The sequence below is a fragment of the Poromitra crassiceps genome (genome assembly GCF_964638095.1).
Source record: "Poromitra crassiceps genome assembly, chromosome: 7".
Taxonomy (NCBI): Eukaryota; Metazoa; Chordata; class Actinopteri; order Beryciformes; family Melamphaidae; genus Poromitra; species Poromitra crassiceps.
The window spans coordinates 43,108,929-43,121,974 of NC_139628.1; the positions used below are offsets into that span (position 1 = coordinate 43,108,929).

At 45.4% G+C, this 13,046-nt stretch overlaps 1 protein-coding gene across 1 annotated transcript in view; it reads left to right on the top strand.

Annotated features, from left to right (window-relative positions):
- The window catches only part of fgf11a (fibroblast growth factor 11a), a gene marked incomplete at both ends in the record, with an annotated part of 137,683 nt that overhangs the window by 90,740 nt on the left and 33,897 nt on the right, over positions 1–13,046 (top strand). The window contains one exon of the mRNA XM_083640400.1: positions 9,311–9,414. Within this exon, the coding sequence (XP_083496526.1) occupies positions 9,311–9,414 (104 nt within the window). The remainder of the gene's footprint in view (positions 1–9,310; positions 9,415–13,046) is intronic.

Sequence of the window (13,046 nt, forward strand, 5' to 3'; positions counted from 1 at the left end):
CAGTTAAAGTTTTTTTGTACTCCTGAGCAAAACAAGGAAGCCATTGAGAATTGGCGAGAAGAAAAATGTGGATCTAGCTTTCAAGGAAGTAAGTTGGAGTGTTCATCTTCCGTATACAGGGCCGTAGTATCACGGAGGAAAGTGTGGTCGATTCCAAGGGCCCTTGACTGACAGGGGCCCCAACATTTTTATTTATTTATTTATTTTAAACAGTGCACCTGAACGCAACATACAAGATACCCGCTGAATAAGTGTCCAAATGTTCATGTCATTCTGGCCAATACTCTACTTCTGTTATAACATTTCAGTCTGGAATATGGAATATCTTTCAATAATCTTTATGACTAAAAGGCTAAAAGTAATCTTGTGTAAGAATTGACTGTTCTACATTGAAGTAAAAAATTTAAATAATTAACTTGTTGGTTTTGGATTTATTTAGCTTCAAGAGTGCATTTTTGTTCGTGTGACCCTCAACACAGGCTTTGAGAATCCAGGGCCACTTACTGATACTTATGCTTAAATTAACCCACTCATTATTCTGGTTTATTTCAAGAAAAACATTTTGGCTAGTGGACATTCTAATTGGCTGGTAACTTCTAGCAGCCATATTGGCAGGTGGCCAAAAAAGCTAATTTCAAGCCCTGCAGGGAGAGCAAGTGGTGACATAGAGTGAGAAGAGGCTCAAATATTGGTGTTTAAGACTGAATAATGACATCACAACTGTTAATTTAAAATTAGTTATTCCTCTAAACCTGACTTCAAATGCCCCAAATTTTTCTGCACCAGCGCCGTTCGGCCCCCAACCCTCAGCAAAATCTGGCCCTCTGGTGGCGAGGGCATTTTTTTGTGGTCCTCTCTATCATCTATCATCTATCAAGTTCCTGGGTTGCGGCATGACAATATTTGTTCGGTATTATTTCAATTGTCACACTCATCGATACATATTTGAGGTTTGTTTATTAATTGGGAAAAGGACCACTGGAACAAACGCCGCGAACATGATCCGGCAACTTTTTCAATCTGACTGGCTACTCAAAAGTTTGGGGAACTCTCTGATTTAAAATGAGATATTCCTCTAAATTGCATGCGTCAAATGGCCAAAATTTGCATCCGTGGGCCCGATGTGATATCCTTTCATGGGGCCCGAAATCCCTGGCTACGGCCCTGTCCGTATATACAATCTTTTTGTGCAACACGCAACCATGCACGCGACATAGGAGAACGCCAGGATTGGAGGGGGGGTTTCTGTTTTCCCCCGTCTTGGGCGTGGCTTCTGAATGATGACGCGTTACGCAGTGTCTCTATCCACCTTATTTTTGTGAGGCTCCCGCTGTAAAATAATTCTGGGAGCAATATCCGGTCTAGAACGTGAGCAGCTGTGTTTACGCTGGCTTGACGCTGCCTGGATAGTAGGCTACTCTGCACTGCAGCCCATGACTGCAGCGCGTGCCTCCTCGCATCGCATTTCCTTGTCGAACTCCGACGTTAAAAGTTTGTTCGTCACAAAATAACACTCGTTTTGGGAATGTAACCTAATGATGTTATCTATCACATCCGCTAACCTGTTGCTCGTTGAACAAGTCGGCATTTATCAGCTCAGCTGCACCGTTTACAGACGGGTACATTAGACGGGCTGTGTTGTGTCAAGCTAGACGTAACGGGGGAAGAGGACAGCAGAAGGAAGCAGTGCCCATGGTGCATCATGGCCGCCAAAAATAAGGTGGATACTTTAAAGCAATAACTGCTGCAACATGTGACTGAAACATATTGTGTATTTTCTTTGCCATGTTTGTGAATGTCGTTCAGGTCTCTCTTGATGAGGAGAGGTCAATCCCATTGAGCCTAGAGAATACAATAACAAGACAATGTACAAACAATAATGTACAGTAGACTGAGTACAGTACGCAGTCGCAGTATTGTCTTTGGAACTCACTTAACATGAGTGACTTTTAGATAGCTGAGCAGCTATCACATCTTCTTCTTCTTCTTCTTCTTTCGGCTGTTCCCGTCAGGGGTCGCCACAGCGGATCATCTGTTTCCTTCGGTTCCTGTCCTCTGCATCGTCCTCCGTCACGCCCGCTGCCTGCATGTCCTCCTTCACTGCGTCCATGAACCTCCTCTTGGGCCTTCCCCTCCTCCTCTTTCTTGGCAGCTCCATCTCCACCATCCTCCTCCCGATGTACCCCACCTCCCTCCTCCGCACATGTCCATACCATCTCAGTTTTGCCTCTCTCACTTTCTGTCCAAACTGCGAGACATGGGCGGTTCCTCGGATGTAATCGTTCTTAATCTTGTCCAGCCTGAGCAGCTATCACATCACCATGCCGTTATCCAATCAGCCAACATGTCCTCATACCGAAACGACAAAATAAGTATTTCCAGTGACTCCCAAAACGACATATATGAGGGAAACGGTGCATGCAGGCGATACGCCTCGGCACGCAGTTATGTTTAAACGTCGGTTATGTTTAGGCAGCTAAAACAACTTGGTTATGGTTTGGGTTACGGTTCAACACGGAACACATCAGGAGGTGAACCGGGTCTCTCGCGACGAGGCAGTTGAAAGACGCGGAAACTACTCAAGCAAGCTATTTCGATATGTCATTATGGTAAAGACCACCAGAGGGTCGCCACTACTTCCTGGTTACAGCTCCCGACTCTGGCGTATGCACTGCACGCACGCACTTACTCACACGACCGCAAGAGGTCGCATTCGTTAACATCGCTCGTTTGAACCCGCTTGAAGATCGACCAACATTGGCTGGGTTTCCCAAAAGCTTCTTAGCGCTAATAAGCTTCTTTAACCCTTCTTAAGGCCCCCTTAAGAAGCAAACGGGTTTCCCAATTGCTTCTTAGCCTAAGATGATCTTTCATTACGAAGGCATGCGTTTCCCAAAAGCTTCTTAGCGCTAAGAAGCTTCTTTGACCCTTCTTAAGGCTCCCGTAAGAAGCCAACGAAGCCAACGCGTTTCCCGATTGCTTCTTAGCCTAAAATTATCTTTCGTTAAGAAGGCTGCGTTTCCCAAAAGCTTCTTAGCGCTAAGATGATCTTTCGTTAAGAAGGTTTTGTAAGAAGGGTCTGGGGCATTCTTAACACCTTCTTAATGACGAAACACTGGCAGATCCAGCCGCGTCAGGCAAAAGGAGATACTTGTGTCCACTGTTCCTCTTGTGTTTTCCCCTTTTTCCTTTCTTTCATGCACCCTTTAGTGTTTAAAATTGGAGAACACTTGAAAATCTCCCCTCTATGTATGGTTACTTGTGTTTTAAATGTTTTACCGTAGGCTATGTTCCTCTAATCGGAATGGATTCCTTTTATAATAAGAATGTTGTGGATTTATATAGCACCTTTCACAGAACCCAAGGTCGCTTAAATTCTGTAGTGTTTCTCGCAATTTTGTTGTATGCTGTCTATATAAAGCAATTTGAACTGCAGTCCATGTCTGAAATAAATAATGTTTAATAGAAGAAGTTCTTGTTTAACATGACCACGATTAGGTTATTCTACAACAGTGTTTCTCAACCACTGGTGGGCTCAGAGTGCCATCTAGTGGGCCTTAAGAACACTTCTTTGGAGCCATGTCGTTTCCCTTGCGAGGACGAGCTTGAATCAGCTCCACGCAAACACGAAGTGGAGATTGAGCGGCGCCTGTCCAGAGGGCCGCTGGCTGCTGCAGCCACGCTCTCTAATCCTCCTCTCGTCTCGTCCCCGCGGAGTCCCAACGCGCCGCACAATACAATACTGCACTGCAGCAACAAACAGCCCAGAGATGCCCTCTGCACAGCTTACCTCCATGCCCCCGCTGTTCCTCTCCAAACCCCACATCGCCTCTCTCCTGCTTTATTTATTGTCTAGATGATCTCAGGCCTCAAATTGACTTGTGCCATCGATTCACTAACAGCCCCACCTCCCTCTCCTGTGCTCTCTCCCCTCCCCTCTCCTCCCTCCCTCCCTCCCTCCCTCCCTCCCTCCCTCCCTCCCTCCCTCCCTCCCCCTCTCTCTGTCTCTCAGTCAAAAGGCTTTTAATTAATCTAGTGGTCTCCTCTGCGACTGGCCGGGTGTCTACAGGAAGAGAGAGAGGGTGTGAGAGGATGTGATGGAGAGAGAAAGAGAGTGAAGGGAGGGAGTCAAAAAGGAGAGCAGGAGAGAGGAGGATGGAGGGAAAAGAGGAGAAAACAGAGAGAGGGGGGGGGGGCAGGCAGGGAGGTGTGTAATCCATGTGATAAGCACAGCTCCTTTTGATTGGAGGATGAGAGAGGATCCAAACTCTGTCTCTATTTGGGCAGTGGTGTGTATACCTGAAAGCCACACAAGTTAAAGTCAGATAGAATGGTACCAGTGATGTCATTTGTGCATGAATGACATCACTGGTCCACACAGCTGAGCTCAAATCAACTCTCAATAACTGTCAAACGAAATGAATGTCTGCCAAACTGTTGACAGTTTTCTGATATACTGCTGATTTTGTAATGATACAAAGCTGGTTGAAAATCAGCGGAGTGTTCCTTTTAAGTATTGGAAGTAAACGTACAAGTAAATGCTGTTAATAAAATCAAATAGAATCATGCAGTCATCATTGATTCTACTGCATGTTCATGTCCGACATGCCTTCTCGAGTTTTATAGCGGTTGGCAAACAACATTTTGGTGCGTTACCGCCGCAGCACTGATTCACCAAACCTGCTTGCACGCAGGCTACCAAATGTCTTCCCTTTTTATTTTGTAGTAACGAGTCACGAAGATGCTTAGGGGAAATGAAATATAAATACTCGAGTAAAGTACAGATATACTCCCAAAATATATTTAAGTACTGCGATGAAGTATTATTACTTTGTTATAACTACACCACTGGGGGAGGGATGGGAGGATGCATGCAGAGAAAGAGAGAGAGAAATGAAAGATAATAGGAGAGATGAACGGTGAGAAGGAAGAAGTAATTGGCGAAAGATAAGAGAGGAGGAAATTGAGAGGAGGGGGCAGTACTGTGTGTGTGTGTGTGTGTGTGTGTGTGTGTGTGTGTGTGTGTGTGTGTGTGTGTGTGTGTGTGTGTGTGTGTGTGTGTGTGTGAGTGAGAGAGTGTGACAGGCCCGGCGCCACGAGGGGGCCTCAGGGGGCTTAGCCCCCTCAGTTCAATTTTCGGCCCCCTCACTTGAATTTTTTTTTTTTTTTTTTTTTTTTTTTTTTAAAGAACAGTTAATCTATAAAGGCCAGTTAGGCAATGTTTGTACCTGACATGTTTAGGCTGCTGTTTCTGCAGTCTTCATCAAATTTGATCAGTTTAAGTTGATGTAGGCTACCCCCTGTAAACATAGCTCTGTTGTTTCAGAATTGGCAGGGAAGCGCTATTTGCTGTGCTTTGGTTGTCACAAGGTGTCAGAGATGTAGCTATTTATTAAATTTGAACCTATGAACCCTTGAACCTCTATTAATGCCTTAATCTGCTGCTGTGAAATAAATGTTTTATTTGATTTTGAATAGTAGTCTTTCTTGTGTTATTGCGCTTTTCAGAGGTTATTATGGTTAGAAAGTCCAGAAATAGGCATAGCGGGTATATAACCTATGTTTTACGATATAAAAATATCATATTTAAAAAAAAAAAAAATCAGCCCCCTCGCCAGTTATAACAGCCCCTCAGTCATTTCATCCTGGCGCCGGCCCTGGAGTGTGAGAAGGTTAGAATGTATGTGTGTGTGTGTGTACATCGGGTTACCGGGGGGTCACAGGCACCTCAGGGAGGGCATCGGTGCATAAGAGAGAGAGAGCGAGAGGGAGAGAGAGAGAGAGAGAGAGAGAGAGAGAGAGAGAGAGAGAGAGAGAGAGAGAGGAGAGAGAGAGAGAGAGAGAGAGAGAGAGAGAGAGAGAGAGAGAGAGAGAGAGAGAGGAAGGGCAGAAAGGAGGAGGGAGGAGGCCGTGTGTGCTCTGCTCTATTTGTCATCTCGGCCATGGTCTTTGGTGACACCTTGTTCATTTGCGAAACCGACGTTTGAGATGCAGGGATCGATAGAGCAAATAGAAGCAGCACCCCGAAGATGGAGAGAGAGGGGGAGAGAGAGAGAGAGAGGGGGGAGAGAGAGGGGAGAGAGAGAGAGAGAGAGAAGAGAGAGGAGAGAGAGAGAGAGAGAGAGAGAGGGAGAGAGAGAGAGAGAGAGAGAGAGAGAGAGGGGGGGAGAGAGAGAGGGGGAGAGAGAGAGAGAGAGAGAGAGAGAGAGAGAGAGAGAGAGAGAGAGAGAGAGAGAGATGTGGGTAAAGGTGGGGGTCGAGAGGTATGTGCAATTTGCCGAACGCCCTGCATTGTAGTATGAGGCATTTGCATTGGAGTGCTGGTTTCAATACGGGATGACAGCCAGTCCTTTGTCCATCTGCAGTGGCCACTGCCAGCATTGACTTTCACTCTTCCTTCCATAACTTAACTTGGCAGAACTTTTGATTTGGAAATTGATTTGTATAATGGCTCTTGAGACTTAAGGCATTTGTCATTTTGACAACCCACGCTGTCACTTTATGCAAAATAAATAATAATAATAATAATAATAATATTAATAATAATCTCCCAAAACTACACCAAAATCAGTTCTTTGTTTTGTTTTTTCTACATAAAGTATTCTAATGTAACCCTGTAACTCACTTGACAAACTGTACTGAGTATTAGTATTAGTATTGTAACAGTATTTAATGACTGACATTAATATTAATTCTTATTGTATTGGAGTCATTGGCAGCCATGAGTCAAACCTGATACTACAAACACTGACAAATAAATCATCTGAGATTTGATGAAGGTATATAATGCTCCTTTCAGACACGCAAATTTGAAAGAACAGGCAGCAGAGAAAGCAAGAAAAGAAAACTACTAGTAGGTTTTCATATTAATATATTGTGTTCAAACTTTTGAATCTCGCTCGTTTCGGTTCTCTCCTTGGTCACATTCTGTCCCCTTTGATCCAATCGATCGCTGAGGGCGCTTCCGTCGTCAGGGTAGCACGCCGGTCCTCGTAGCGATGCGACCACGCCGTGGCCGGTAACTAGGGGCCATTTTGTCAATATCACTCAACTTACCATGTCACATCTTATAAGGCTCTGTTTTAGAGGGCGCTCCAGGCCCCACGCTCAAGACTCTTGAGAATACATAGAGACACACGCGCACCCTCTCCTTCTCTGTTCTCTCCTCCTCCACATGTCCCATTTCTCCCCACCCTCGCCCTAATCCGGGCCCGTATCCTACTCCCTCCCCTCCCCCAACCCTAGACCCTACCCCTACCCTGGCTCTCCCTCCCCTGCACCCTCATCTCTCCTCCTCTGTTCTCTCCTCCTCCACATTTCCTATTTTCTCCCCACCTAATACCCCTCTCCTCCCTCCTCCCTCTCCCTCCCTCCTCCACTCTCCTGCTTTCTTCAAATGTTCAAATGTTATCTTTATTCTGTATATTCTTGTTACTGTGTGTTAGCTAGAATCAGCTAGACATACTTTCTGTGAAGCCCTCTGAGACATGCTTGTGAATTAGGGCTATATAAATAAACTTGACTTGACTTGACTTGACACACACACACACACACACACACACACACACACACACACACACACACACACACACACACACACACGGTGGGGAATCCCTACTTGCCTGTGGCCCCTTAATTTTTTCTCCTGCTATGGTTTCCTTGGGAGTTTTTTCCTTGTGTGCTTCTAGGGGGGCCCTGACTGCCCTGACCTGGCTGAGGGATGCCCTGACTGCCCTGACCTAGCTGAGGGATGCCCTGACTGCCCTGACCTAGCTGAGGGATGCCCTGACTGCCCTGACCTGGCTGAGGGATGCCAGTAGGTTAGGCGGAAGGTTAGGCTGTAGATTAGCTGCTAGATCAGTGGCTCTCAGAGTCTGTGGAACCCCAGGGGCCGTTGAGTGGGTTCCAGGGGGTCCCCAGCAAAAGGAGAATACTTTATTTCCCCCCTAATTGTAATAGGGTCAAGGCTGAGCGCTGTTGGATTAGGGTGTAGGTTAGGCTGGCTTAGAGTGTAGGTTAGGCTGGGTTAGAGTGTAGGTTAGGCTGGCTTAGAGTGTAGGTTAAGTTGGGTTAGGGTGTAGGTTAGGCTGGCTTAGAGTGTAGGTTAGGCTGGGTTAGAGTGTAGGTTAGGCTGGGTTAGGGTGTAGGTTAGGCTGGGTTAGGGTGTAGGTTAGGCTGGGTTAGGGTGTAGGTTAGGCTGGGTTAGGGTGTAGGTTAGGCTGGGTTAGAGTGTAGGTTAGGCTGGGTTAGAGTGTAGGTTAGGCTGGGTTAGGGTGTAGGTTAGGCTGGGTTAGGGTGTAGGTTAGGCTGGGTTAGGGTCTAGGTTAGGCTGGGTTAGAGTGTAGGTTAGGCTGGGTTAGAGTGTAGGTTAGGCTGGGTTAGAGTGTAGGTTAGGCTGGGTTAGAGTGTAGGTTAGGGTGGGTTAGGGTGTAGGTTAGGCTGGGTTAGAGTGTAGGTGTTAGGCTGTAGTTAGACCAGCCCTTCCCAACCTCTTCCCACTCATGGCGGCCATGACCGTTGTTCAGTTTCTGCTTATTGATTGTGTTTGGTTAGATTTAGCTAGACTCATTCCGGTGGAGCCCTTTGAGACACACCTGAGGGCTGAGACACACACCCACTCAACAGTACACAAATTCAGAAATGCATGGAAATACAGGCATAAATACTCAGGCAAGCAAATGATGTGAACATATGCAGGCGCCCCTAGGCATAAAAAACTGCCTCGAACACACACACACACACACACCCCTCCCCCACACACACGCACACCATGATCGCTGGTCCAGTGGCCAGGTTGAAGTTAGTTTCTATGGAGAGCTATGCACATAAGAGATCCAAGGTTCCCACAGGCAGGGAGTGGGTGAAGTGCATTACAAAGTGCTGTTTACTGTGTCGGGATAGGAGGAGATGAATTCAAAGCAGTACTCCGGAGATGTCACTTCCTAATGTATTCTCCAAGCTCTCGCCTCAGCTATGCACTCTCCCTCTTTGCTCTCTACCCCCCCCACACACACACACACACACAAGGGAGTCCTCTGTACTGTCACTCCCGGGTTTGTCTGACCTAAGGTGTACCAGCAACTCCACTTCATTCCACCTAAATCTCCCTCTCGTAACCTCTCACATCGCCACCTGACAGATATACTGTACAATTGGGAGGATGAAATAGGAGACAGCTGGAAAGCAATTGTCTTTTTATACCGCGAGGAACCACTATAAACGTTTAAGGAAAAGAATGATTGCCCTAACATCTCTCTCTCTCTCTCTCTCTCCCTCTCCTCCAACCCGCGTCCCCGCTCTGTTTTTGCAGTGCAGTTCAACTTGATTCCTGTGGGGCTCAGGATAGTCGCCATCCAGAGCACCAAGACGGGGCTCTACGTTGCCATGAACAGCGAGGGCTACCTCTACACTTCGGTACGGCCAAGCGTTTGGTTATCACATACTATGTACAGTACGATACAGTAGGTCTGTTGTGTTAGCCTGGGGAAAAAAAACATTGTGTTAACTTAACCTCACATTCTGTTTCGCTGCACTCTGGACTTCCAGCCGCCCACAGCGATTTCCTTGGGTGATACAGTACAATTTGCCTTGACGGACAACTCCTTCAGCCAATCAGCGTAGCCAAATCCAAACCAAATCCACTCGGGAGAATGGCGAAAACATATGTCCTGCCGGGAAACTCCCCTGGTGCTTACCCTTGTCTTGTTTTATTGTTTTTATTGAGTCTATTTCTGCAATAATTCTAATAATTCTGCATGACATACTGTCACCCCGTCGTGGCTTTTGTATTTGCTTGTGTTGAGTTGATTGGAAACAGGGGGTACAGGCGGTGTGTGACAGTTAAAAAGTAGACAGGGACACACATCCAAACTGGGCCACACTGGGCCACACTGGGCCAAACTGGGCCACACTGGGCCAAACTGGGCCACACTGGGCCACACTGGGCCAGGGTGCTGGATCAAAAAGGTTAACTTACAGTGAAAAAGAACGATCCGCACACCAAGAGAGCTCCCGTTGGTTTTTTTTATTTGCAAACCAGAGTGACGTTTCGGGCCACACCGGCCCTTCCTCAGACGCTTTCTGAAGTGGCGTCTTAAATACCCATATCAATACATCACATGACAGATCATTCTAAAAGAATATATACTGTATATAAACGAGCAGGACAACTATAGTTGCCCCCCAGAAGGGAGTAGTTTGTGGACTCTGGTTTACAGTAAGTATAGTCAAGTAGAATTAATTTGGAAGAGGCCCAAACAAATACATCTCTGGAGGCACCTCCATTAACCACAACATACTGCATTTGCAGAAATGGGGACCTAGTCTATTACTTAAAATAACAAATAGCAAATATTTAAAATATATATATACAGAAGTACCACTTATGTAATAGAGATTAACACCAGAAGAGAGAGAGAACAATAGAGAGAGAAAAGCATCACAATAGGGACATCCTAGTAACATGTTGGAGTACAGGATTACATCATCCTCTATAGAAAAGGTCTCATATCGAATTCCTCATTAAGGCCTTTAGGGGCCAGAGTGCCCAATGTGTGTATCCAGAACAGTTCTCTTTGGAGTAGCAAGTTGTTGATGTCACCCCCTCTGCGTGGCAGTTTAATAGCCTCAATCCCAATGTATTTGAGAGTGGATACAGGATGTTTAGCAGAGGTAAAGTGGACATCCACCGGGCTGGATGTTACATTATTTCTGATTGTGCTGCGGTGTTCAGAGATACGGGTTTTGAGTGGTCTCAATGACTTACCTGTATACGAAAGTCCACATGGACAATGGAGCATATAGATTACATTGACAGTGGAGCATGAGATAACACTTTTGATTTTATATATTTTTTTCCACTGTGGGGATGGTAAAAACAATTGGTTTTGTAGGTGAAGTTACACTGCTGACACCGGCCACAAGGGTAATTATTAGGGCGTGTGACAGTTACACATGCATTCTCAATGTTGCTGCTGACGTATTGTTTTTAATACAGAACTATACTATCTTGAGTGACGCTGGCTTATGAAAGTCCAGAAAACTTATTTTTCACGTTTCAAGTCCATCTCTGTGTGTCTGAGTATCAAACAGGCTGTAGAAAGTTTACATAAGCCCTTGGGCACTGTTCTATGCTGCTTTTTCAAAGCCGACTCAGCGGCCAAATAAATATGGGTCACATGCAGGAAGATTGAAATAGGACTCTACATTTTTCTTATTCTAGTTAGTTCCGCCTTTTGACTGGACTGCTCTATTTCAGTGTGAAGCTATACCAGCTGTGTTTGTAGTCTTCCCAAGTCACTGTGATATAAACCAGGCTACATCAAATAGTCTCAAAACATGTTAACTGCGTAATGAGAGCACTGCATCATGGCTTCTTGCAAAGACGTCTACTGGAATTGTTTTTTTGTTTTTTTTTGCAACTAAGTCGCTCAGTCGGTCAGTTGATATGATTGGTCTGTTGGTCCCGTCAGTGTACCGATGCGACGTGCAGAGATGCAACACCTGGCTATAAGCTCAGGTAGCCACACAGGTGCTTCAGCTCCTTTGATAGAGCTGTTATGACTATCAATCAGGTTCGAATCTTGGAATTGGCTAATTAAATATACCTTTGGCAATTGTGCATTTATTAGACAAGTGGATGCGTTGGTTTGCTGCCTACAGGATAGGTAAAAGTTTAATTACAGCCAAAGCTGCTTATGACAGTTTCCGGGGTTTCTACTGTTTACACGTAGCAGCTCCTAGGCGGGAGATCCGATTAAGCGCGCTACATAGTGATTCCGGGCAGTTGTGTGATGGCCTAATGGAGTCCACACACTCACTCACACAGTGCCAGTGGGCAGGTGGAGGTGGCAACATCTGCTCTGAGTGGCAACGTCAAAGGATGGATAGGCGTGTGTGTGTTCAACTGCTTCTGGTGTAATGTGTACGCAGCATGAGTGTGCCTGTATGAGCACGAAGCACTTTGGGCTAAGCTACCATGCCTCGTGAAATAGCTCTTAAAGTGCTGCGGAGAGGTCCTTCACATCGAGGATAGATGGAGAGGGAGACAGAAGAAAACCTTTCTTTTTTATAGCCCCCATTTTCCCTCTATGAGCCCAGGCAAAGTGTGTGACATCCTGTTTGAAGTGCGTCGGGGTGCTCAGTTCAAAGTCCAGATTCAAGATTTCCCCTATAGCCCTATTGCATATCTGGTGGAATAATGATGAAACATCTCTCATTGAAGCTTCTGGTACAAATAGACCTGGGAACAGAGAAGTGGTCTTTTCTGGGATACGTTTGGGCAAACGGGCAACACTCAACCTTCTACAGTAGTCTCCAGCTGAGTGAGCACAGACCTACTGTATGTTCCTCAGCGTGATCCTCTGGTCTGATCAATAGGAATAGCCATAAGCAACAGCTTACGTTCATGCATCAGGTCATCTGTTCATTGTTTGAGATGGGCATTGCAGGAGAGGGTTCTTTTCATATGGGGGACACCTACCCGTGTACGTGCACATATTCCACAAAATCCTCTTTGAATTGCTTATGGTCATAACTGCATGTTTCATAAGCTCGTAAAACGGCCTCCTGTGTGATCCATTTCCATATAGTGTTCATGAGTTTATGGCCTGAGTTCATGAGTTCATGTCTAAGTGGCAAGTGGAGTTCAGGAAGAACATCTGTGTTGCAGACGAGGCAAGGCAAGTTTTATTTGTATAGCACATTTTATATACAGAGGCAATTCAAAGTGCTTTACATAAAAGAGATGAAAAGACATAAAATAGATAAAAGAAAAGAGCATAGATAAATAAAAGAGATTACAAAGAGGCAAAAGAGGTTTGTGTAAAAGAACAAGTAAAATGCATTATTGAACGTTAAAAAAAATCAAAACCAGTAAAATAGAGAGAAAGTTCTCTCTCTATTTTATCCCTTTAAAAGGAACATAATTGTGGCGAAGAATAGTGGCCTTACTTCTTGGTATTTCTAGTTGCACTTTTGTGAGTGAATCCATATGTGTATTAATTTCAAATAATCATTTGCCTCTCACCGCGCTACTGCAGATGGGG